The sequence below is a fragment of the Sus scrofa genome, chromosome 12, assembly GCF_054392235.1.
Source record: "Sus scrofa isolate SSC_HxYL_T2T_F1_AM1 chromosome 12, Sscrofa_HxYL_maternal_Yorkshire_Landrace_v2.0, whole genome shotgun sequence".
NCBI classification, from domain to species: Eukaryota; Metazoa; Chordata; class Mammalia; order Artiodactyla; family Suidae; genus Sus; species Sus scrofa.
Window position 1 is genome coordinate 47,347,415 of NC_139394.1, and position 22,326 is coordinate 47,369,740.

The following is a 22,326-nucleotide window of genomic DNA, read 5'->3' on the forward strand; positions in this document are numbered from 1 at the left end:
GGGAATTATTAATAATTTTATGCAAAATTAAAAATTTTATCTTCTAACAGTCTGTCCTCCAGTAAGGCTGTACCAACTTACCTGTAGTCAAAAGTGGTATCTCATTTTGTTTGCATGTCTTTGAGTACTAATAAGCTTGAATATCTCTTTACAAGCTTACTGGTCATCTGTATTTGTTGCTTTAAGAACTTTCAGATTGTCCTTTATCTATTTTTCTAATTAGATTGCTTACCTTTTTTTTATTAACTGCATATTCATATTAGTCTTTGTATGTTACAAATATTTGCCCTAGTCCATGCTTGCCTTTTTTTTTTTTTTTTTTTTTTTGGTCTTTTGTCTTTTTAGGGCTACACCTGAGGCACATGGAGGTTTCAAGGCTAGGGGTCCAATTTGAGCTGTAGCTGCCTTCTATGCCACAGTCACAGCAAGGCCAGATCCAAGCCATGTCTGTGACCTATACCACAGCTCACGGTGACGCCATCCTTAACCGACTGAGTAAGGCCAGGGATCGAACCTGTGTCCTCATGGACCCTAATCAGATTCATTTCCTATGAGCCATGACGGGAACTCCCATGTTTGCTTTTAACTTTAGATTTTCACAGTATAGAAATGATTCACTTTAGCCTTTTTTTTTTTTTTTTTTGGTCTTTCTAGGGCCACACTCGTAGTATATGGAGGTTCCCAGGCTAGGGGTCCAATCAGAGCTGCAGCTGCTGGCCTACACCACAGCCAGAGCAACTTGGGATCTGGGCCACGTCTGCAACCTACACCACAGCTCACAGCAACATTGGATCCTTAACCCACTGAGTGAGGCCAGGGATCGAAACTGTGTCCTCATGGATACTAGCTGGGTTTGTTAACCACTGAGCCACAATGGGAACTCCCTAATTAGTCATTTTTATCTTATGCTTTTTAGCTTTTCCATCATAACCTAGAAGAATTTTTCTCATAGCAAGATATTCACCTGTGTTTTTTCTGAAGGTATGCTGTGCTAGTTTTTACACATACATTTATGAACCTTCTAGAATTTAAGTCTATTTCCAGATAGCTAGAGACCAATCCTGTTGCATAAATAACGAACAGTTTATCTTTTCCACACAGATCTAACATCAATTTTATCACAGACTAAATTCAAAATGTACAGGAAACTATTTCAACACTATGCTTCAGTGATGTGCTTGTCAATGCTTATGTTTATACACCAAACAAAACAAAAACAAAAATTTAAGTTCTTTTAACTTTATAGTATGTTCTATTATCTGTAAGTAAAAGGTTCTCAGAAAACGCTTCCGTAATTTTCCTTAGTAGTATTACATACTGTTCTAAGTTAACCTGAAACTAATTTTTTAAAGGCTTAAAAGAAAAATCCTTTCAGGATTTTGCTTGTGCTGGTACACCAATCTAATAGATTCAGAAATAAATGACACTGGTATTCTGTTAAGTATGCCTAGCCGAGAAATGTATATGCCTACTTATTTAAGTTTCTTAGCAGAGTTATTTTAAGCCTGCTTCATTAAGAGTTGAAGATTTCTTGATAAATTTATTACTAGTCATCATGTCACCTGCTGTTACTATGAATGGAATTTAAAATATCAATTAACATTTATTGAGCACTTATTTTATGCCAGGCACAGTGCTAAGTGTATTTCATTAATTGTTTCATTTAATTCATCAATTCTATGCCCTGTTTTACAGATGAGAAAACCAAGACACACAAGATTAAGTAACTTGCCAGATGCCACATAGTTAGGAGACTTGAACCTGGCAGTCTGGCTCCAAGGGTGATGTCTTCCATTAAATACTCTATCTATGTAATTTTGACTTGTGTTTTTCAAAGTATTAAAAGGAGGACTCTTTACTTCCAACATGAATTTGCATTTAGGGAAGAAAACATCAATCAAAAATGGGAGTTCATAACTATAACGTGCTCAGTCTTCTAAGTAGTCCATACCTTCCCATCAAGAATAGTCTCCCATGTTGCTCTTTTCTTGCTTATTGGACATTCTTCCATTTCCTGCATGGCTACTTCATATTCCCCATCTAAAAGCTGTAAGCGCCTGTTAGACAAACACATACACTTTAAAGTAACCTGTGTATTATTTTAAGTACACAAACTCTACATCTTTAGATTTATACTAAAAAGCATTTATTAAATTTATTATAAACTAGCTTACATACCCGACAAGATTTAAAAATATACCTACACTCCATTCCTGACAAAAGCAATTTTAATGATTTGTACTATTACTAGAGAATTATTTCATTACTACAGCTACTGAGATGTAACTTTAACCACTGAAAGTATAATATGCCTAAGGTCTTAAAAATTTTAAACATTAAGTATAAAGCATGTGATCAGGCTTTATACTTTTCAATATGGGCTAACAACAGTGTTATAATACTTGCCTTAGGGAACCACTAAAAATTACTTCTCTGTTATCTTTACTATTATAAAACACCTAAACTAGAATTCTTGACTTTTATACTTGACCAGTAACCTAATTGATGATTATAGTGACAACTCTGGAAACTCTAAGATCCTGAGGGCACCTGGCACATATAGGTGCTCAATAAACATTTCACAAATGAATGAATGGAATACCAGTTTAATCAAAGAATCAAATTACACCCATACTCATAGTATAGTTTTAATGTGTGTGTACATATTTGTGTGTATATATAGTTTGTTATTTTTTCCATGTCATTAAACACTGATGATGCTACTAACCTAAATACCATTCTTCAACCATACTCGACAACTGCCTAACAAGAATCTGGCTTCACTGGAGTTCCCGTTGTGGCGCAGCGGAAACGAATCTGACTGGTATCCATGAGGATGCAGGTTAGATCCCTGGCCTCACTCCGTGGGTCCGGGATCTGGTGCTGCTGTGGCTGAGGCGTAGGCCAGCAGCTATAGCTCCTTGTGGCCCCTATCTCGAGAACTTCCATATGCCTCAGATATAGCCCTAAAAACCAAAAGGCAAAAAAAAAAAAAAAAAAAAAAATCTGGCTTCATCAGTCAGAGAAATTGTTAGGTGATATTACCTAACTTTAATGAGTGCTTACTATGTGCCAGACACTATTTTTAAGACTCATGTGGCTCATTTAATCTTCCCAACAACTCTATGAAGTAGATACTATTACTCCATTTTTCAGAAGAGGAAACTGAGGCAGAGAGAGGGTTAAGCAACTTCCTTAAGATGACACAATAAATAGCCAGAGCTAGCAACTGAATCCAGGTAGTCTGTCTCCAAAGTCTGACTCTTAACACCAAATGATTTTGAGACTTAAGAATTTTTGTCTTCATGCTATGCTACTTGAATTTATTCTACTTCAATAAGTATATCAGCAAAGTTATTCAACTTAGTATTTTTAAAATTTATTAATTTGAATAGGTAATACATTACTATACGTCTAAAAAAAAAGTTTCCTTCATGTAGGCTCACATTGACTATGGTTATGGCTGTACATCTGATAGTGTACAATCCAATTTACTCTCCTACCTGTAATATATGAAGAGGCCCTTTTCCCCACAGCCTCATCAACAGTGTTTTATCAAGTTTTTTTTTTTTTTTTTTTTTTGGTCTTTTTGCTAGGGCTGCTCCTGCAGCATTTGGAGTTCCCAGGCTAGGGGTCTAATCGGAGGTGCAGCTGCTGGCCTACACCACAGCCACAGCAACGCCAGATCCGAGCCGCATCTGCAACCTACACCACAGCTCACGGCAACGCCGGATCGTTAACCCACTGAGTAAGGACAGGGATTGAACCCGAAACCTCATGGTTCCTAGTCGGACTCATTAACCACTGCACCATGACGGGAACTCCTATCAAGTTTTTTGATCTGTCAAACAGGTAAGTGAAAAAATGACATCTCAGTGTACTTTCACATTCAGACTTTTTACCTTTTAGGTGTTTAACACCATATATGTATTTTTTGTAAACTTATGTTCATGATGTCCCTTCTTCATTCTTCTATTGATCTGTGGTGTTTTAAATTAGTATGATCTTTCTCTTTAGAAATGAGCCATCTATCTATGAGTTAAAATTAATTTTCTCTTTATATTTATTTTGCCTTGGCTTATACTAGCTTTTTTGTTTTCACAAGTTTTTTTATTTCACTCAATATTTCATACTTTTTTGGTATGGCTTTTGAATTTTGGTTATTCTTTAGGAGATTTTAACTTCTTTGAGGCTATAAAAAGAAATATTAAACATCTAATGCCCCAGATCTTGGCCTGCAAATACTTTTCCTCTACTAAAAATGAACCAAGACTCCTTGAAGAAATAGCCAATTCCAGAGCAGAGGTAGGAAAAGGGTAATGTAAAGCCTGGAATACCTAAAACATTCCATAAAAATAAGGAAAAACACAAAATAAAAATAAGTCAAAGGAGCATAAGAGCTTACTTGGACGGGCTCCTCCTGACCAAATTTGGGGACAATCTGACCATTAAAATAGCAACATGAATAGCTTAAAACAGACTGAATACAAGTTGAATTTCATTCATCCATACTGATTAAAAAAAAGCTGAGGGAAGGAATGCTTTCAAAGAAAAATGCCAACAAACAAGGAAATAATGACAGGAAGTTATCATTTATCAACGGCCATAGAATAATTTATTCAAGCCAAGAATCACCAATGGACACTAAATTATTAAGTTAAAGGCTGTTGGGAGAAGAAGGACATTTATACAGTTTCCTGTACAAATTACTACAGAGACTGTATATTAGTTACAGTGAAAAGGTACTATTACAATGGAGAAACATGGTGAGCACCATCTTAGCCAAGTCATCAAGCCTACTATCAGCTGTGTCTGTGACGTGCACAAAGAACACAGGAGCAATCAGCGCTCCTGCCAAAAATGTTTAACCTGAATCTAATCATAAGGAAACAATCGCAAAAGACTACATTGAAAGAAATTCTGCAAAACCACAGGCCTGTCCTTAAAAGTGTCATCACAAAAGGGGAAAAAGAAAAAAGGCTGGAAAACTATTCCAAACTAGGCACAGATCACAATCCTTGATTGGGGGTTGGAGGAGGAGTGAGCAGAAAAGGGACATTACCAGGGCAACTAGGGAGAGAGTATTGTATTTTTTGTACCATGCAAAATTTCCTGAGCAGGAGAGGTGTGTCGTGGTTATGGAGGGAAATGTCCTGGTTCTTAGAAAACACATGCTGAAGAGTTTAGGAGTAAAGAATGAAACCGAGTGTCACAATCTAACCTTCGAATGGTCTGTCACAAAAATACATACTCACAAATAAAGCAAATGTAAAATGTTAACAAGTGATGATGAATCTAGGTAATGGGCACATGGGTATTAATTACCTGTATTGTTCTTTCAACTTTTTTATACATTTGGAAATTTTCAAAGTAAGGTGGGGGAAAATTCTCCCATGATTTCTTTTTGGTACTTTTTTTTTATTAAATAAAAAGCAGCTGGTTTTTTGTTTTGTTTTTTTAATGTACAAGGAATATATTACATAAGGTAGAAAGAATTATTTTCTTTTTTTGGGGGGGGTGTTGAGCCCATGACATGCGGAAGTTCCCAGGCCAGGGACTGAACCCACACCACAGCAGTGACAATGCCAGATCCTTAATCACTAGGCCACCAGGGAACTCCAAAAGAATTCTTAAAAGAGTATAATGCACCCCTCCCACCATGCTGCCTAAAATAGAATATTTACCAAGATTGATGAAACCCAGTGTGTGACATCGTAACTGCTTCTCCCACAGACACAACTCCTATCTCCTAGTATATTGTTTCTTTTTTCCATTTAAATTTTTGATCTACATTCCAATTTCTGACTTAAAAAACCCCCACTATATTGGATACTCCTGGTGACATTAAGTGATTAGATATTCTAAGGCAATATGGTAGTAAAATCTACGGCATTATTCCTAATTACCTTCGTTTTCCCATTAAAAGCCAGATATGTTTCTTTACCTGGTGACTAATAAGTAGAGTACATTAGGGCAACAATCTACTTTTTAAAGAGAAGGAGAAATGCATTAGTTTCTTTTCTTGTCTCTTTCTCCTATAACTGACTGTGATCAATGTTAACTACCAGTGAGCAACCTGGGATAAGAAATCATGGCATGAACAGGTTTCATCTTCCAACCCTGTCAAAAAAGAATGCTGAATTTGCTTCCTGGAGGTTGGTTTTACCTGCACTAAGATGGTTAATTCCCAAATGAAACCTGCAGAGATGACTCTTAAGTCCAAGTATTCCTTGCTACACTGTGCCAAATACACAGAGCCACACAATAATTATATAATTTTCTTAACTTTAGAAAATACATAGGCTCAAGATTTGCATGGGGCCCACTTCATTAAGGTCTCTGCTCAAATCTGACCTTCTCCCCAAGGATTTCTCTATGAAACCAACATTTATTCTCTTTATACTTCTTCACAGTATTCCCACTAAGTGACATTAGTTGATATAATTTTTTGGGGGGTGGTGTCTGTTTCCTTCATTAGAAATTAAACTCCATGAGGGCAGGGGTTCTGTTGCCTTCTCACATCCTAAAACAGTGTCTGACAAAGAAAATACTTGCCAAATAAACAATCTTAACTGAGCCATTCGAACAGTTCCTCATCTGTTTATTGCTTTCTATGTGACAAAGAGAAAAAATTCAGTATATGCAAATTTTTTTCATCCATAAGAAAGAGAAACAAAGGTAAAGAAACAGTATCACCACTATAATTATGTTTCAAAATAAAAACATCTCAAACATTATGGGACCCTTGCTTATCCATCAACATTACCTGTTTTTATCAAATACTGTCATTTGTGCAACAAATGTCTTTTCCCCATCTTCACGATTTCTTTTTCTTCTAGCTGGAAGTTCTTCATTGACATCTGAATTTGACAAACATTTCTCATGAATCAAATATTCAAGCAAAAAACATCGTATTTATGGTATATGGTCTCTTCATATAACAATACTACATTATCCCAAATGAGGTACATACTTAAGTTGCAATATAATAAGACCCAGACTTATACTCCTCAGTTTTCTGTTTTTACCATATGTGTAGGTCATTACTTTGTAATATTCATTGGTGTTAACCCCATGTTTTTGCAAATGTTATTTTCTGTTCAGAATGCTCTTCCTTGCTGGGCAAGGAGAAAAAAAATGGTCCTCATACACAGTTACTTTCCAAGAACTTCAAAAGATACTTTCAGATTCAAAGATTATTTCTTCCATGGTGCTTCTCCACTCAACTTTACATATACCTCTATTATACCACATATCATATAGCTGTAATTATATTTCATGCTTATCTCTGTAGTCTAGGTTATGAGTCTTTGGAAGATAGGGCTGGATTTTATAAATCATCTTTGTGTCCCCAGCACATATATGTTGTTTGAATTACTACCTCAAAGGTGGATTCAAAACTGATGGGTAGATAAGTGGTAACTATAAGAAAATATTAACTGTAGAATCTAAGTGGTGGGTAGATAGGTATTCACTACCACATTCTTTCGACTATTCTGTATAAATGAAATTTTTCACAATAAAACATTGGGGGTGGGGTGGAGAAATAAATTCAGTTTCCTGAGAGACTAATTTAAATACTAGTCTTTCCCATTTACTGTTCAATATATATTTTTTACTACATGAAATGTTTCACTATACAATAAAAGGAATTTTATAGATTAAATACCTAGTACAGCACAATAGCCTGGAGTCTAAGAGCCAGGCCAATCTACCATAAAATTAATTACTTCATTAGACTAAAGGAGATTTGCAAATAAAGGCCATGCTATTAGAACAAGGCAATTATTTCTAGTTCTGCACCATTTTTTTCCTTGGAGAAGCAAAGCTTTAAATAATTATTAAAGTAACCCAAAAAGAAATAGTCTGTACACAATTATAAATACTGTGGAGATGAACCTGTTCAAATCATTTTCACTGATCACCCTAATCTCCAATGACAAAATCTAGTAAAATTAATAGAATAAAAATTACCAATATTTTCATTGGTTTCTCCATTAATCATTCCATTAAACTCTCTTCTTCCTGGACGAGTCACTCTAAATAGCAATGAGTAAGACTTCACCATATGGCTGTTACTAGGTTCAAATTCATTACTGGAAACTGCAAGGGACGGGAAATTTCCAGGTTTTGTTTGATTGAGGTCAGGATTCAAAGGCACCTGCTTTTTACCTGTAGGAACTTGCCTTATTGGACAACTTACATCCTGCAAAGGCAAAGATTATTATATTTATTTATGCATATGCAATTATAAGAATTACAATAAAATCTCTAAGCACAGCTATCAGAAATATGGTATAGGTTATGGCTTACAAATGGCATGCTAAAATTCTAATGTGCTGAAAATTGTGATGAAGCAAAAAGAAAAGAAAATTTGGGGAGTTCCTGACATGGCGAAGCAGAAACAAATCTGACTAGGAACCATGAGGTTGCGGGTTCAATCCCTGGCCTTGCTCAGTGGGTTAAGGATCCAGCCGTTGCCATGAGCTGTGGTGTAGGTCACAGATGCGGCTCTAATCTGGCATTGCTGTAGCTGCGGTGTAGGCCAGCAGCTGTAGCTCCGATTTGACCCCTAGCCTGGGAACCTCCATATGCCGCAGGTGCGGCCCTAAAAAGACCAAAAAAAAAAAAAAAAAAAAGAAAATTTGGATCAACTATCTTCCAAGTATTAACACAATTGAGGATTACTTCAATACAATGAAAATAATGATAATGCTACAGCCAACACTTAGCTGATGGTCTTCTGAAATTTTAAATTAGAAATATAGAATAAAACCACACTTAAAATATTAAACTCATGTAAATTAACCTTTTCCCTTAAATATTATACTTTAACAAAAAAAGTGATAGGAAAAGATGATTACAATAACCCCACTGTCAACATTATGAAACAGTAGATCTATTTAAATATGATGTTTCTAAGTTACATTAATCATCTTATGAGTAATATTCTGTAATTATATAACTAGTTATGCTGAAAGAGCAAAGTTGAAAAATATAAGATGCAGAAGACCCTTATAACAAGAAAATATAGTACATATTTTAGCTAATTCCTTTTTTCCCCCTGCACCTGTGGCATGTGGAAGTTCCTGGGCCAAGGATTGAACTCACATCACAGCAGCAACCCAAGTCACAGCAGTGACAATGCCAGATCCTTAATCCACTATGCCATCAGGGAACTCTCAGCTAGCTTCTTTTTAAAGACAAACAATACATGCTGATAGTCTTAAAATTCTGCTCTACAAAAGAGTATAAAATGAGAAAAAGATAAGGCTTTCCCACCTCCATAGAGCTTAAACTCCAGAGATGACTAACAGTAGCAACTGGCTATTTATACCTTTTGAAGAAAATATTTACACCTATTTTTTTTTAATATAAAAAGGATCATACTATAGTTATAGTCTTTTTTTTTTTTTGCCTAAATAGTAATATATCTTGAAGATTTCACAAGACTACTTGTCATGTGTATGGGGGCTGGGTGGGAGTCAGAAGTGTTGGGTTTTTAACATATACTTACACTGCTGATTCCCATCACATTATTCTACTCAATATCAATGTTCTGCTACAGTTTTCAAGCACCATTTAACCTTACTACGATTTTTGGAAGAACATCAATAGGAATCTCTATAGAGGTCACTCCTACTCTAAAAAATATCCAAGGAGTTCCCACCATGGTGCAGGGGGTTAAGAACCCAACTGCAGCAGCCTGGGTCTCTGTCAAGGTGTGGGTTCAATCCCTGGACCAGTGCAGTGGGTTAAAGATATGGCATTGCCACAGCTGCGGCATAGGTCTCAGCTGTGGCTCAGATTCAATCCCTGGCCCAGGAACTTCCATATGCTGCCAGTGCAGCCATAAAAATTAAAAAAACAAACAAAATCAGCCCCAAGAACTTGAGGCTACTAAAAGTATATCTGTTAGCTTTGGTGAGTTGCCCAGGAAATTTAACTATGATAATAGTTATTTCTATGGTGAAATGATTTCATCTTACAAATAAAAAAATGAAGTAGTGTATTAGTAAGTTAATGCAGATAATGCTAGCAACAGAATTTCCTTTCTTGAGTGTCGTGTTACAAGATAATCCTTTTGGGAAAAACTCTTTACAATTTACAATTACATTGTGTACAAATAGCTAAAAAATAAGCTAAGAGACTGGAATGGTAGGGAAACAAGTGAATTTATGTCCTAAGATGCTAAAAAGATAGCGTCTTCTCTTCACTGTCAGATTCCTATAGCAGATGTTTTACACAGATAGCTTTCGAGCCAGACTAGGAAAAACAAAAGATATGGGAGGCTGGCAAAAGAAGCTATCATTTTTATAAGACACCTATCATATTTAAAAGCTTTTAAGGTTTAAAAACAAAATATACATGCATAAACATATACAATGAAAAAATTATTACATTTAATATACCAATATCATTTTATACATTACCTTTCTTTTTTTGTGGCAAACTTTCACAAGCAGGACTTCCAGGGTAACAGAATTTTGTTCATTTTCTGAATTTTGTGATGGCTTATCTAAATACAAAATCAATACTTTAAAGTCTACTTTTAAAAAATAGTACTCATTTTCCTAATAAGTCTGAGAATTTCAAACAAAAAAAACTTCCTAAATGAGGCCTGCTCAGTTTATTCATTACTTTTCCCCAAAAATCAGATCCAAATTTACAGTGAATGTTTTAAAAGCCTTTCTATGTAAAGTCAATTATAATTACCTTCGTACATACTGTGATTTTATTATGATTCAAATAAGATGAATTATTTTAATACTCAAAATCAGTTATTTTAATACTAAAAAGTACTGATTACGTCTGATACAAAGATTTAACATTTACGATTATAAATAATAAATACAATAAATGGCTAGTCAAAAGTATTTTTGACAAATACACTTAAAGCTTCTTTTCTTAGAAAGTACAAATGAAATAGTTCAGGAGAGGTTAACACATAAAACGAACATTAAACATTTTTTCTGGCATTCCCATCGTGGCTCAGTGGTTAACTAATCTGATTAGGAACTGTGAGGTTGCGGGTTTGATCCCTGGCCTTGCTCAGTGGGTTAAGGATCCAGCATTGCCGTGAGCTGTGGTGTTGGTCACAGATGCAGCTTGAATCCCGTGTTGCTGTGGCTCTGGTGTAGGCCAGCGGCTACAGCTCCAATTAGACCCCTAGCCCGGGAACCTCCATATGCTGTGGGTGCGGCCCTGAAAAGAAAAAGACAAAGACGCACACACCCCCACAAAATTTTTTCTTTTTCTTTTTTTTCTTTTTTTGTCTTTTTGCTATTTCTTTGGGCCGCTCCCACGGCATATGGAGGTTCCCAGGCTAGGGGTCGAATTGGAGCTATAGCCACTAGCCTACGCCAGAGCCACAGCAATGTGGGATCCGAGCCGCGTCTGCAACCTACACCACAGCTCACGGCAACGCCGGATCGTTAACCCACTGAGCAAGGGCAGGGACCGAACCCGCAACCTCATGGTTCCTAGTCGGATTCGTTAACCACTGCGCCATGACGGGAACTCCCAAGTTTTTTTTTTGTTTCTTTTTCTTTTCTTTGTCTTTTTGCCTTTTCTAGGGCCACTTCCTGAGGCATATGGAGGTTGCCTGTGGCTGGTGGAAGGCAGCTATAGGTCTGATTAGACCCCTAGCCTGGGAACTTCCATATGTCGTGGGTGTGACCCTAAAAAGCAAACAACAACCAAAAAAACCCCATAAAATACATTTGAATCAGTCTCTTGAAAGTTGTATCTAGGATAAAAATAATTTAATAAGTGAAAAAATAACCCAATGTCTAAAATGTAATACCAAAAATACTCTCTGAACAATACCATGAAAATAGTACCCTAATAATCTTTGCATATTCATTCTAAGCAGTAATTGCTTAACTAAAGCCTTCATTTAAAAACAAAAGAGCTGGAGTTCCCATCGTGGCACAGTGGTTAACGAATCCAACTAGGAACCATGAGGTTACGGGTTCGATCCCTGCACTTGCTCAGTGGATTAAGGATCCAGTGTTGCCATGAGCTGTGGTGTAGGTCGCAGACGCAGCTTGGATCCCGTGTTGCTGTGGCTCTGGCGTAGGCTGGCAGCTACAGCTCCGATTGGACCCCTAGCCCGGGAACCTCCATATGCTGCGGGAGCGGCCCAAGAAATGGCAAAAAGACAAAAAAAAAAAAAAAAAAAAAGAGCTGCACAGCAAAGGAAACCGTAAACAAAACGAAAAGACAACCCACTGAATGGGAGAAAATCTTTGCAAGTGATTCAACTGACAAGGGATTAATCTCCAAAATTTATAAACACCTTCTGCAGCTCCATACAAAAAAAACACAAACAACCCTATCCAAAAATGGGCAGAAGATCTAAACAGACAGTTCTCCAAAGAAGACATACAGATGGCCAAAAAACACATGAAAAGATGTTCAGCGTCACTCATTATTAGAGAAATGCAAATCAAAACCATGATGAGGTGCCACCTTACACCAGCCAGAATGGCTATCATCAAAAAGTCTACAAACAGTAAGTGCTGGAGAGGGGGTGGAGAAAAAGGAACCCTAGCACACTGTTGGTGGGATTGTAAATTGGTGCAATCACACTGTGGAAAACAGTATGGAGATTCCTCAGGAAACTAAAAATAGAACTACCATTTGATCCAGCAATCCCACTCCTAGGCATCTATCCAGAGAAAACCACAACTCGCAAAGACACATGTTCATTGCAGCACTATTTACAATAGCCAAGACATGGAAACAACCTAAATGTCCATTGACAGAGGAGTGGATCAAGAAGATGTGGTACATATACACAAGGGAATATTACTCAGCCATTAAAATGAACAAAATACCAGCATTTTTAGCAACATGGATGGACCTAGAAATTATCATACTAAGTGAAGTCAGCCATACAATGAGACACCAACATCAAATGCTTTCACTGACATGTGGAATCTGAAAAAAGGACAGACGGAACTTCTTTGCAGAACAGATGCTGACTCACAGACATTGAAAAACTTATGGTTTTCAAAGGAGACAGTTCAGGGGGTGGGGGGATGTGCTTGGGTTATGGAATGGAAATTCTGTGAAACTGGATTGTTATGATCATTATACAACTACAGATGTGATCAATTCATTTGAGTAATAAACAAACGAACAAAAACAAATGAAAGAGGAGTTCCCTTCGTGGCACAGCAGAAACGAATCTGACTAGGAACCATGAGGTTGCAGGTTTGATCCCTGGCCTCGCTCAGTGGGTTAAGGATCGGTGCTGCAGTGAGCTGTGGTGAAGGTCGCAGACATGGCTTGAATCTGGCATTGCTGTGGCTCTGGCTTAGGTTGGCGGCTACAGCTCCGATTAGACCCCTAGCCTGGGAACCCCCATATGCCATGGGTGCAGCCCTAAAAAGACAAAAGCCAAAAAAAAAAAGAAAGAAAGAAAGAAAAAGAAAACATAATGAGATTTTAGGGATTTTTTTTTTTTTTTTGTCTTTTAAGCTGTAGCCACTAGCCTATACCACAGCCACAGCAGAAAAGGATCCGAACCAGTCTGCAACCTACACCACAGCTCATGGCAACGCCCAATCCTTTTAACTCACCGAGTGAGGCCAGGGAATCAAACCTGTGTCCTCATGGATGCTAGTCAGATTCATTTCCACTGAGCCATGATGGGAACTACAGATGTGTGAGATCCTGAGGTTGCCTTTCTATCCTGGTGTTTTAAAAATATTCTTTTTAAAAAAACTGCAAATATGCCTTGAATAGACAATAGAGGCAATATATCTGCTTCTTTCCAACTTCCACTAATTTCAAAGTTATAATGGAAACTTATTTTCTGGAAATAGAAGTATAGACAGAATTTACTTCCCCATTTACTTCAGTAATATCAAGGAAAAAAACTTTAATTGAATTTGAGCAATTTTTGAGCTTTTTTGTCATGTAGACAGGAAAAGTCTATTGCATCATGTTCCAACTAATTTCAGCTAATTAATTCAAGTAAATTCAATTTGTAATCAAGTATTATTTAATATTAATTAGTAAATATTATTCAATTAACATCCATCATCAATTTCAATGATAATTTATGTTTTATAGAAGTCCCTGAGAACTAGGGCTAACAAATCTGTAAAATTCAAATTATAAGCTTCTAAAGTGTTAGGCCTCCATATACTTTCTAAGTACCACAGAATACCAAGTATGATGAATGACTAGAAATAAGAACCCTACAAAATAATTATAAATGATTTAAGGGAAAAAAAAAACATGAAAACACTGCTCAGGTTATTTCTACATTAAAAAAATGGACCAGATTTAAGGCAAAACTAGAAGTTACATCAGTTGCTAATACAAATATGACCAGACTTCAAATTTCTTTTATTAAAAACCCGACTAGTTTTCAAACTATTCTAATATAACCATCTGTTTTATTACTAAACTTTGTTTCTTACTAAACAATACTAAAGATGACAACTTGACTTCTTTCTTATAAAGGTTTATTCCACTGCATGATCAAGTTTACACATACAAATTTAAGGTGGACGGACAAGCCTAGAGACATTTTATTCATTTTGAAATCAACTGAAACTTCACTCAATATGTTTTCACTTCTTTTAATGAAGTAACATTTAAGACTACATAATTTTCTCTGTATAATATCTAACACTGATAAATCCCATTAGTAGCAATTGATGTTTTGTTTTGTTACTGTATTTTAAAAACTACTCAAAATGTTTCTGCAGAAATGGTTCTACTCAGAAAACTCTTCACCTATTCCAGATTCGAAGATAGTTATTTAAAATTCTCATCATTAGTCTTTATAAGTTCAAGTTCTAAAAACACTGGAAATGAAAAATGACAAAATCTAAGAAATTTCATTTTATTAAAAGACTTTCCCATTATTTTTCTACTTATGAACTTTGGAAAGATGATGGCTCTGAGCTGGGTTATATAACTTTTTAAAATAGCAATAGATAGAGCCCTAAAAGGTATGGTTTAGAGATAAGAGCCAAAATTTCATCTATTAAGATATGAGCCAGATGAAGCTAACATGTACCTTCAGGAATGACCCCACAGATAACTGATTAGTTTAACAACTTAAAAATCTACTTAAAACTTAAATGGACAACAAGAAAGCAGTAAGAAGACCAGAGAATGAGTACAATATTATTATGTATAAGGTCTTCCAACAATTTTTATTTATTTTTTTAGGGTCACACAGTGGTGTATGGAAGTTTCCAGTCTAGGGATTGAATTGGAGCTGCAGCTGCTGGCCTATGCAGCAAAGCCGGTTTCTTAACCCAATGAGTGAGTCCAGGGATCAAACCCATGTCCTTATCGATACAAGTTGCGTTTGTTATGGCTGAGCCACAATGGGAACTCCCTACCTACAATTTTTTTTTTTTTTTGGTCTTTTTTTTTTTTTTTGTCTTTGTTGTTGTTGTTGCTATTTCTTGGGCCGCTCCTGCGGCATATGGAGGTTCCCAGGCTAGGGGTCGAATTGGAGCTGTAGCCACCGGCCTACGCCAGAGCCACAGCAACTCGGGATCCGAGCCGCGTCTGCAACCTACACCACAGCTCACGGCAACACCGGATCCTTAACCCACTGAGCAAGAGCAGGGATCGAACCCGCAACCTCATGGCTCCTAGTCGAATTCGTTAACCACTGCGCCACAACAGGAACTCCCCTACCTACAATTTTTTTTTTTTTTTTTTTGTCTTTTTGTCTTTTGTCTGTTGTTGTTGTTGTTGTTGTTGCTATTTCTTGGGCCGCTCCCGCGGCATATGGAGGTTCCCAGGCTAGGGGTCGAATTGGAGCTGTAGCCACCGGCCTACGCCAGAGGCACAGCAACACGGGATCCGAGCCGCGTCTGCAACCTACACCACAGCTCACGGCAACGCCGGATCGCCAACCCACTGAGCAAGGGCAGAGACCGAACCCGCAACCTCATGGTTCCTAGTCGGATTCGTTAACCACTGCGCCACGACGGGAACTCTTTTTTTTTTTTTTTCCTACCTACAATTTTTAAAAGCTCTCTCTCGTTTCTTAGGGCAGCACCTGTGGCATTTGGAAGTTGCCGGGCTAGGGGTCGAATCAAAGCTGCAGCTGCCAGCCTACATACACCACAGCCACAGCAACACCAGATCTGAGTTGCATCTGTGACCTACACCACAGCTCACAGCAAGGCAGGATCCTTAACCCACTGAGGGGGCCTAGGGAACAAACTTGTGTCCTCCTGGATACTATTCAGGTTTGCTACCACTGAGCCACAATGGGAACTCATCTAAAAGCTTTTACGATAGTTTCTTAAAACTTGTTCCTCAGACAACTCACTTCTGAATTACCTTGGTACACCTTATTAAATGCAGACTCCTAAGGTCCACCAAAACCCTACAGATCTGAATCCTTGTAGGGTCCAAGTATATGTATTTCAAACAATCTGCCAACATGTTTCTCTACACACTAAAATTTAAGAACTACTAATTTTATTAAAAAAATTTTTTTTGTCTTTTTAGGGCCAAACCCACGGCTATGCAAGTTCCCAGGCTAGGGGTGGAATAAGAGTTGCAGGTGCCGGACTATGCCACAGCCATGCCAGATTCGAACCACATCTGTGACCTACATCACAGCTCATGGCAACGCCAGATCCTTAACCTATAAAGTGGGGCCAGGGATCAAACGTGTATCCTCATGGATACTAGTTGGGTTCGTTACCGCTGAGCCACAACGGGGACTCCAGGATCTACTACTTTTAAAGTTTAATGAGTTGCAAGTTACATTCTCCACGTCCTGTCACTGACCACATAAAACAGTTAACTTAAATGGTTAAAATCCACTAAAGAGAAATTAAACTATCAGAATCAATACCTTTCCCTTAAATATAATTTTATAAATTTACATATGTATTTTTTTTTATATTCACAAAAATGTTTTGTTGTTAGAATGCCAATATGTTTACTTTTAAGTACATACCATTTTTGTGGAAGAAACCAGTAAATGTAAGCTGCAGATGAGCTGACAAGCTGAAAGAACAAACAAAAAACTGTTATCACTTTAATGCTCTAAATTAAAAATAACCTAAACATTAAAATATAATATTGAAATCAAAGCTACTTTAGCTAACTTATAAATATTTGGCTAATTCTTAACTCTACTCAAGCCCATGTTTTCCCTGTTAAGTATGACATCCAAAATAGTGCATCTATACACATTAAAAAGAATGACAAAAAACACACACAAAGAAATGAAAACAAAAACATGAAAGAGGAAGAAAAAATAGACCACAAAATAAAAGGTAAGATAATTTACTGTTTTAATGTCCTACCTACAAGATGGGGACAAGTTTCCTCTCCCACTCCCTCAAAAATAAATTTTCATAAGGGTAGCTGAATCCATGCAAACTTCCATAAACTTCTTTTTCCATCTGAATATTTTCAAGATACAGAATTTCAACCTCCTAACAACCTCACTTTCTATTTCAACTGGGGTGAAATATACAATCACAAATCTACTCTAGATTTGTAATTTACTGTTTCAACATGTCATTTTCATGTTTAGTTTTAGAAGCAATGAAAAGGAAGTATAAATTATAGTGATATTTTTGTTTTGAAAAGTATCTACTAACAATGAAAATGCTATTAAGATGGGATAGAAATACAAAAAAAAGACAAACAAAAAAAACCCCCAAAAAACAAAAAAAAAACCATGAAGAGACTTGGAGAACCTTTAAACTGGAAAAGAGCAATCTATTTCTTGATCAGGAACCATTCCTAACTTTTCAGAACATAGTTTTTGCTGTGTGATACCGACACCAGATTACAAAGGCTATAGAGAACAGATGTTGGAAAGGGTAAGCAGTAGTGGTCCCTTATTCAAGAAATTTATCAGTGTAAAGAATCAAAGAAAATAATAGTTAAAGGGCAATAAGGATCAATAAAGAGTATGGTTTTTTTTTTTTTAAAATGATGGTGACAATCTATGCATTCTTGTAATCAGAGGGAGAAGAGTTATATAAAGACTTTGAGGCAAGAGAGCATTAAGGAGCAAGTAATGACTGCAAATGAGGACATATTATAAAGAGGTTAGCTTTGTAACTTTGCCCAGGTCTCCTCTTTTTCTTCGAGAAGTAAGAGTAAATGAGATATTTCAACAGTTGTGAGGATGCCTCTATCTTCTTAGTGAAATAATCTATAAAAATGCATAATAAAAAAACAAAAACAAAATGGAGTTCCCTAGTAGCCTAGTGGTTAAGGATCCAGAGTTGTCACTGCTGTGGTGTGGGTTTGATCCCCAGCCTGCAAAATTCTGTGTGCTGTGGGCACAGCCAAAAACAAAAACAGAAACAAAAAACACCCACAAACTATAGGGTGTGGGTCTCAAAGGGCATTTCTAGAACAGTCCTAAGAAAAGTATCCTAGGCTATCAGTAGAGAACAAAATGACTATGGAGGAATAGAAGTTTAAGGGTCCAAGCAGAGCTGGAGAACATAAAGGGAAAATTAAATATAACAACTATTAATTTAAGTATCAAGAAAATTAAAATGGTATAAAATGGCATTCTTGAAAACAAGTAATTCATGTGTATCACTTTCTGGACATGAATCAGATACACTTTTTTAGGGGGTGGGTAAGGTGGATGGGACTGTGCCTGTGGCATACAGAAGTTCTCAAGCCAGGGACTGAACCTGCGCCACAGCAGTGACCCCAGCCACAGCAGTGAGAACACTAGATTCTTTAACCACTAGGCCACCAGGGAACTCCCAGATACATTTTTAAAACACACCAGGATTGGGGATGGGGAGGGCTTACTATAAAAGGGGTATGAGGGAATCTGTAGAGGTTCTTTGGTTGTTTTTTAGGGCCGCACCCACAGCATACAGAAGTTCCCAGGCTGGGAATCAAATCGGAGCTACAGCTGCCAGCCTACTCCATAGCCAGAGCAACACAAGGTCCAAGCCATGTCTGCAACCTACACCACAGCTCAGAGCAACGCCAGATCCCAGACCCACTGAGTGAGGCTAGGGATCGAACCCGAATCCTCATGAATGCTAGTCAGATTTGTTTCCGCTGGGCCATAACAGGAACTCCGAGGTTTTTAATCTTGATTATAGCAGTTGTTACGAGACTGTATGCATCAGAACTATACAACAAAAAGAGTGAATTTGACTACCTGTAATTAAAAAAAAAAAAAAACCAAACCTCAAAAAAATACCCCCCCCCCAAAAGTACATCAAGGGGATCAACTGTAAAGGAGCTCGGACTTTTTCAAGGTGATGAAAATGTTCTGTATCTTAATTTTTTTTTACAAATTTTTAAAATTAAGAGTATAGTTGGTTTACAGTATTGTGTCAATTCCTACTGTACAGCACAGTGACCCAGTCAAACATCTATATACATTCTTTTTCTCATATTATCTTCCATCATGGTCTATCCCAAGAGACTGGATATGGTTCCCTATACTACACAGCAGGACCTCATTGCTTATCCATTTAAAATGTTCTATATCTTGACTGGGACTATGGTTAATGAAAAATGTATACATTCATCAAAACTCAACATAAATACTTAGGTGGGTGTATTTTACTGAATGTTAATTATGCCCAAAGTTGATTTTTAAAAAGTGTATCTACCGTCTAAAAAATTTACATGCCATTTTACTAAAAGATAACCAGCATTTTCCTATGAAAGTTGTTCCATAAATATAACATTACAATGCAGAATTAGTGAAACTCCAAAAAACTGAAAGAAAGAGACAAATATTCTACAGTTTCCACATGTTAGAAGAAAATCCATTAGTCATAACCAGTCTATCCTATTTAGTTGGTTCAGTTACTGGCCTACATACTAGGCCAGTTTAATTTTCTTTTTTTTCTTTTTTTGTCTTTTCTAGGGCTGCACCCTTGGCATAATGGAGGTTTCCAGGCTAGGGGTCCAATCAGAGCTGTAGCCGCCAGCCTACGCCAGAGCCACAACAATGTGGGATCCAAGCCATGTCTGCAACCTACACCACAGCTCACGGCAACGCCAGATCCTTAACCCACTGAGCAAGGCCAGGGATCAAACTCGCAACCTCATGGCTCCTAGTCGGATTTGTTAACTACTGGGCCACGATGGGAACTCCCAGTTTAATTTTCTTAAAACAGTATTTCATATGAATCATTCCTTTCCCCAAATTTTCTAGTGGGTCTCCAACTAACCACTGTCTATAATATGACCCCTATTTCTTTTTATCTCCACTAAAGCCTTAAATAGGAAAGTAGAACAGAATGATAAAGAAAATCCAAGTTTGAATTCTGGCTCCAGTTATTAGGTGTGACCTGATATCTATAAACTGAGATGATCTTTCTGTGAGGCTTGTATAAAATCCTAAAGAATGCATCAAAAATTCTTTCCCTCTTCCACAAAGACACCATCGCTAGCCACCTCAGAGCTTCATTTCCTTTATAAGCACTTGCATTTACCACTTTTTTGTCAAAATTTTGTTCATACACATTCTTTTTTAAATATATATATATATATAGTTGATTCACAATGTTGCTTCAATTTCTGCTGTACAGCAAAGTGACTCCGTCATACATTTATATACGTTTTTAAAATATTACTTCCCATCATGGTCTATCCCAGGAAACTGAATATAGTTCCATTCTCTTTTGACATCTTACATCAGTGTCCCTAGCACCTAGTAGCTTCTTATAGAAAGGCACTCAACAGATGCTTTTCATGAGGATAATGATGTCCTCCCTAGAATAATAAGATTTTTAAGGTTAGGGATCAGGACCCATTATACTACAGTACTAACAATATTTACACTGTTTTTACAGGAACTGTGATTTTAAGCTCCAACTGTGAGATGACAGATATACCATGCACTGATCTACCCCAGAAAGTATTTTAAATTAGTGTTACTCAAAACATGATGTGCAGGAGTTCCCGTCGTGGCTCAGTGCTTAACGAATTCGACTAGGAACCATGAGGCCTTGCTCAGTAGGTTAATGATCTGGCGTTGCTGTGAGCTATAGTGTAGGTCACAGACGAGGCTCGGATCCTGCGTTGTTGTGGCTCTGGCGTAGGCCGGTGGCTACAGCTCCGATTAGACCCCTAGCCTGGGAACCTCCATATGCCACAGGAGCGGCCCAAGAAATAGCAAAAAGACAAAAAAACAAAGAAACAAACAAAACCAGGATCTGCAAACTGAAGTCATTGGGGAAACTGTTATCATTCCACAACAAGGCAAGAAATTAGGAATAAGACTTTAACCACTTTTATAGAAATTTAACATTGCCGTAACATCTAAGTATGCGATCATTATATTTACAAAAGTATCCACCTACAAAAGATTGAAAATTAGAAACAAAAAGGTCCTTCACCATAGGATGGTTTGAGACAGTTTTAAAGTGGCCATTATGGAGTTCCCATCATGGCTCAGTGGTTAACGAATCTGACTAGGAACCAGGAGGGTGCGGGTTCGATCCCTGCCCTTGCTCAGTGGGTTAAGGATCCAGCGTTGCCGTGAACTTTGGTGTAGCTATGTCTCTGGCATAGGCTGGTGGCTACAGCTCCAATTAGATCCCTAGCCTGGGAATCTCCATAGGCCATGGGAGCAGCCCAAGAAATGGCAAAAAGACAATAAACAAACAAACAAACAAACTGGACATTTTAAGTTAAATGAGATGGCAAGCACATTCAGCCATTACTATAACATTGTTTGAGAAAAAGAATTCCAAATTTCAATTAACCAACTTAAAAAATAACTTTGGAAATATGATTTGTTTTGCACAACTTCCCTTCCTTCTCCCTCTCTTGATATGCACCTAGAATAAAACGTAACAATGAGGCCTAGTTGATCCCTTCCATGGGTGGCTTAGTCCAAGGAAAAAAGAGTTGTCTTTCCTTTTCTTATTTCTTCTCTTCCCTGTCTTGTGGCTACTATATCCACATCTTAATTGGTTAAGCTGGATCAGAAGAAGGAAAGAAAGAAACATGTAGGACTGGTCAGGCCTATTTAGTTTTCCGCAGCACAGAATTTAGCTTAGATGATCAGGATAAAATATCAGGTAAGGAATTGGCTAATCTTTATGATGTGTTCCTTGTCTATTTCTTCTTAGGAAGCAAGCAATATGGCAGTAGGAAACCAGAGGGGGGAATTTGAAATTTGGAGGTAAGATTCCAAGCACAAGTATCTGACAATTCTAAGAGTCTACAGAGTAAGACTGAGTAAGTTTAAATTCATAAGGGACTAATATTGAGATGAGATTCAGGTAGGAAACTCCAAATTTTAAGAATAGCCACATCCCACACAGGACTGACATTTTTATGCAGGAAATAGACAAAGATTAGTGG

General features: G+C 37.3%; 1 protein-coding gene across 5 annotated transcripts in view; it reads right to left on the bottom strand.

Moving 5' to 3' along the window:
* The window catches only part of SUZ12 (SUZ12 polycomb repressive complex 2 subunit), a 48,413-nt gene that overhangs the window by 12,024 nt on the left and 14,063 nt on the right, over positions 1-22,326 (bottom strand). For 4 of the 5 annotated variants that reach the window (XM_084985206.1, XM_005669069.4, XM_005669065.4 and 1 more), the window contains 5 exons: positions 16,961-17,010; positions 10,434-10,519; positions 7,975-8,206; positions 6,767-6,860; positions 1,952-2,057 (listed from right to left, as the gene is read on the bottom strand). In XM_084985206.1, the coding sequence (XP_084841332.1) occupies positions 1,952-2,057; positions 6,767-6,860; positions 7,975-8,206; positions 10,434-10,519; positions 16,961-17,010 (568 nt within the window). The remainder of the gene's footprint in view (positions 1-1,951; positions 2,058-6,766; positions 6,861-7,974; positions 8,207-10,433; positions 10,520-16,960; positions 17,011-22,326) is intronic. The other variant, XR_014821398.1, reaches the window with a different exon arrangement.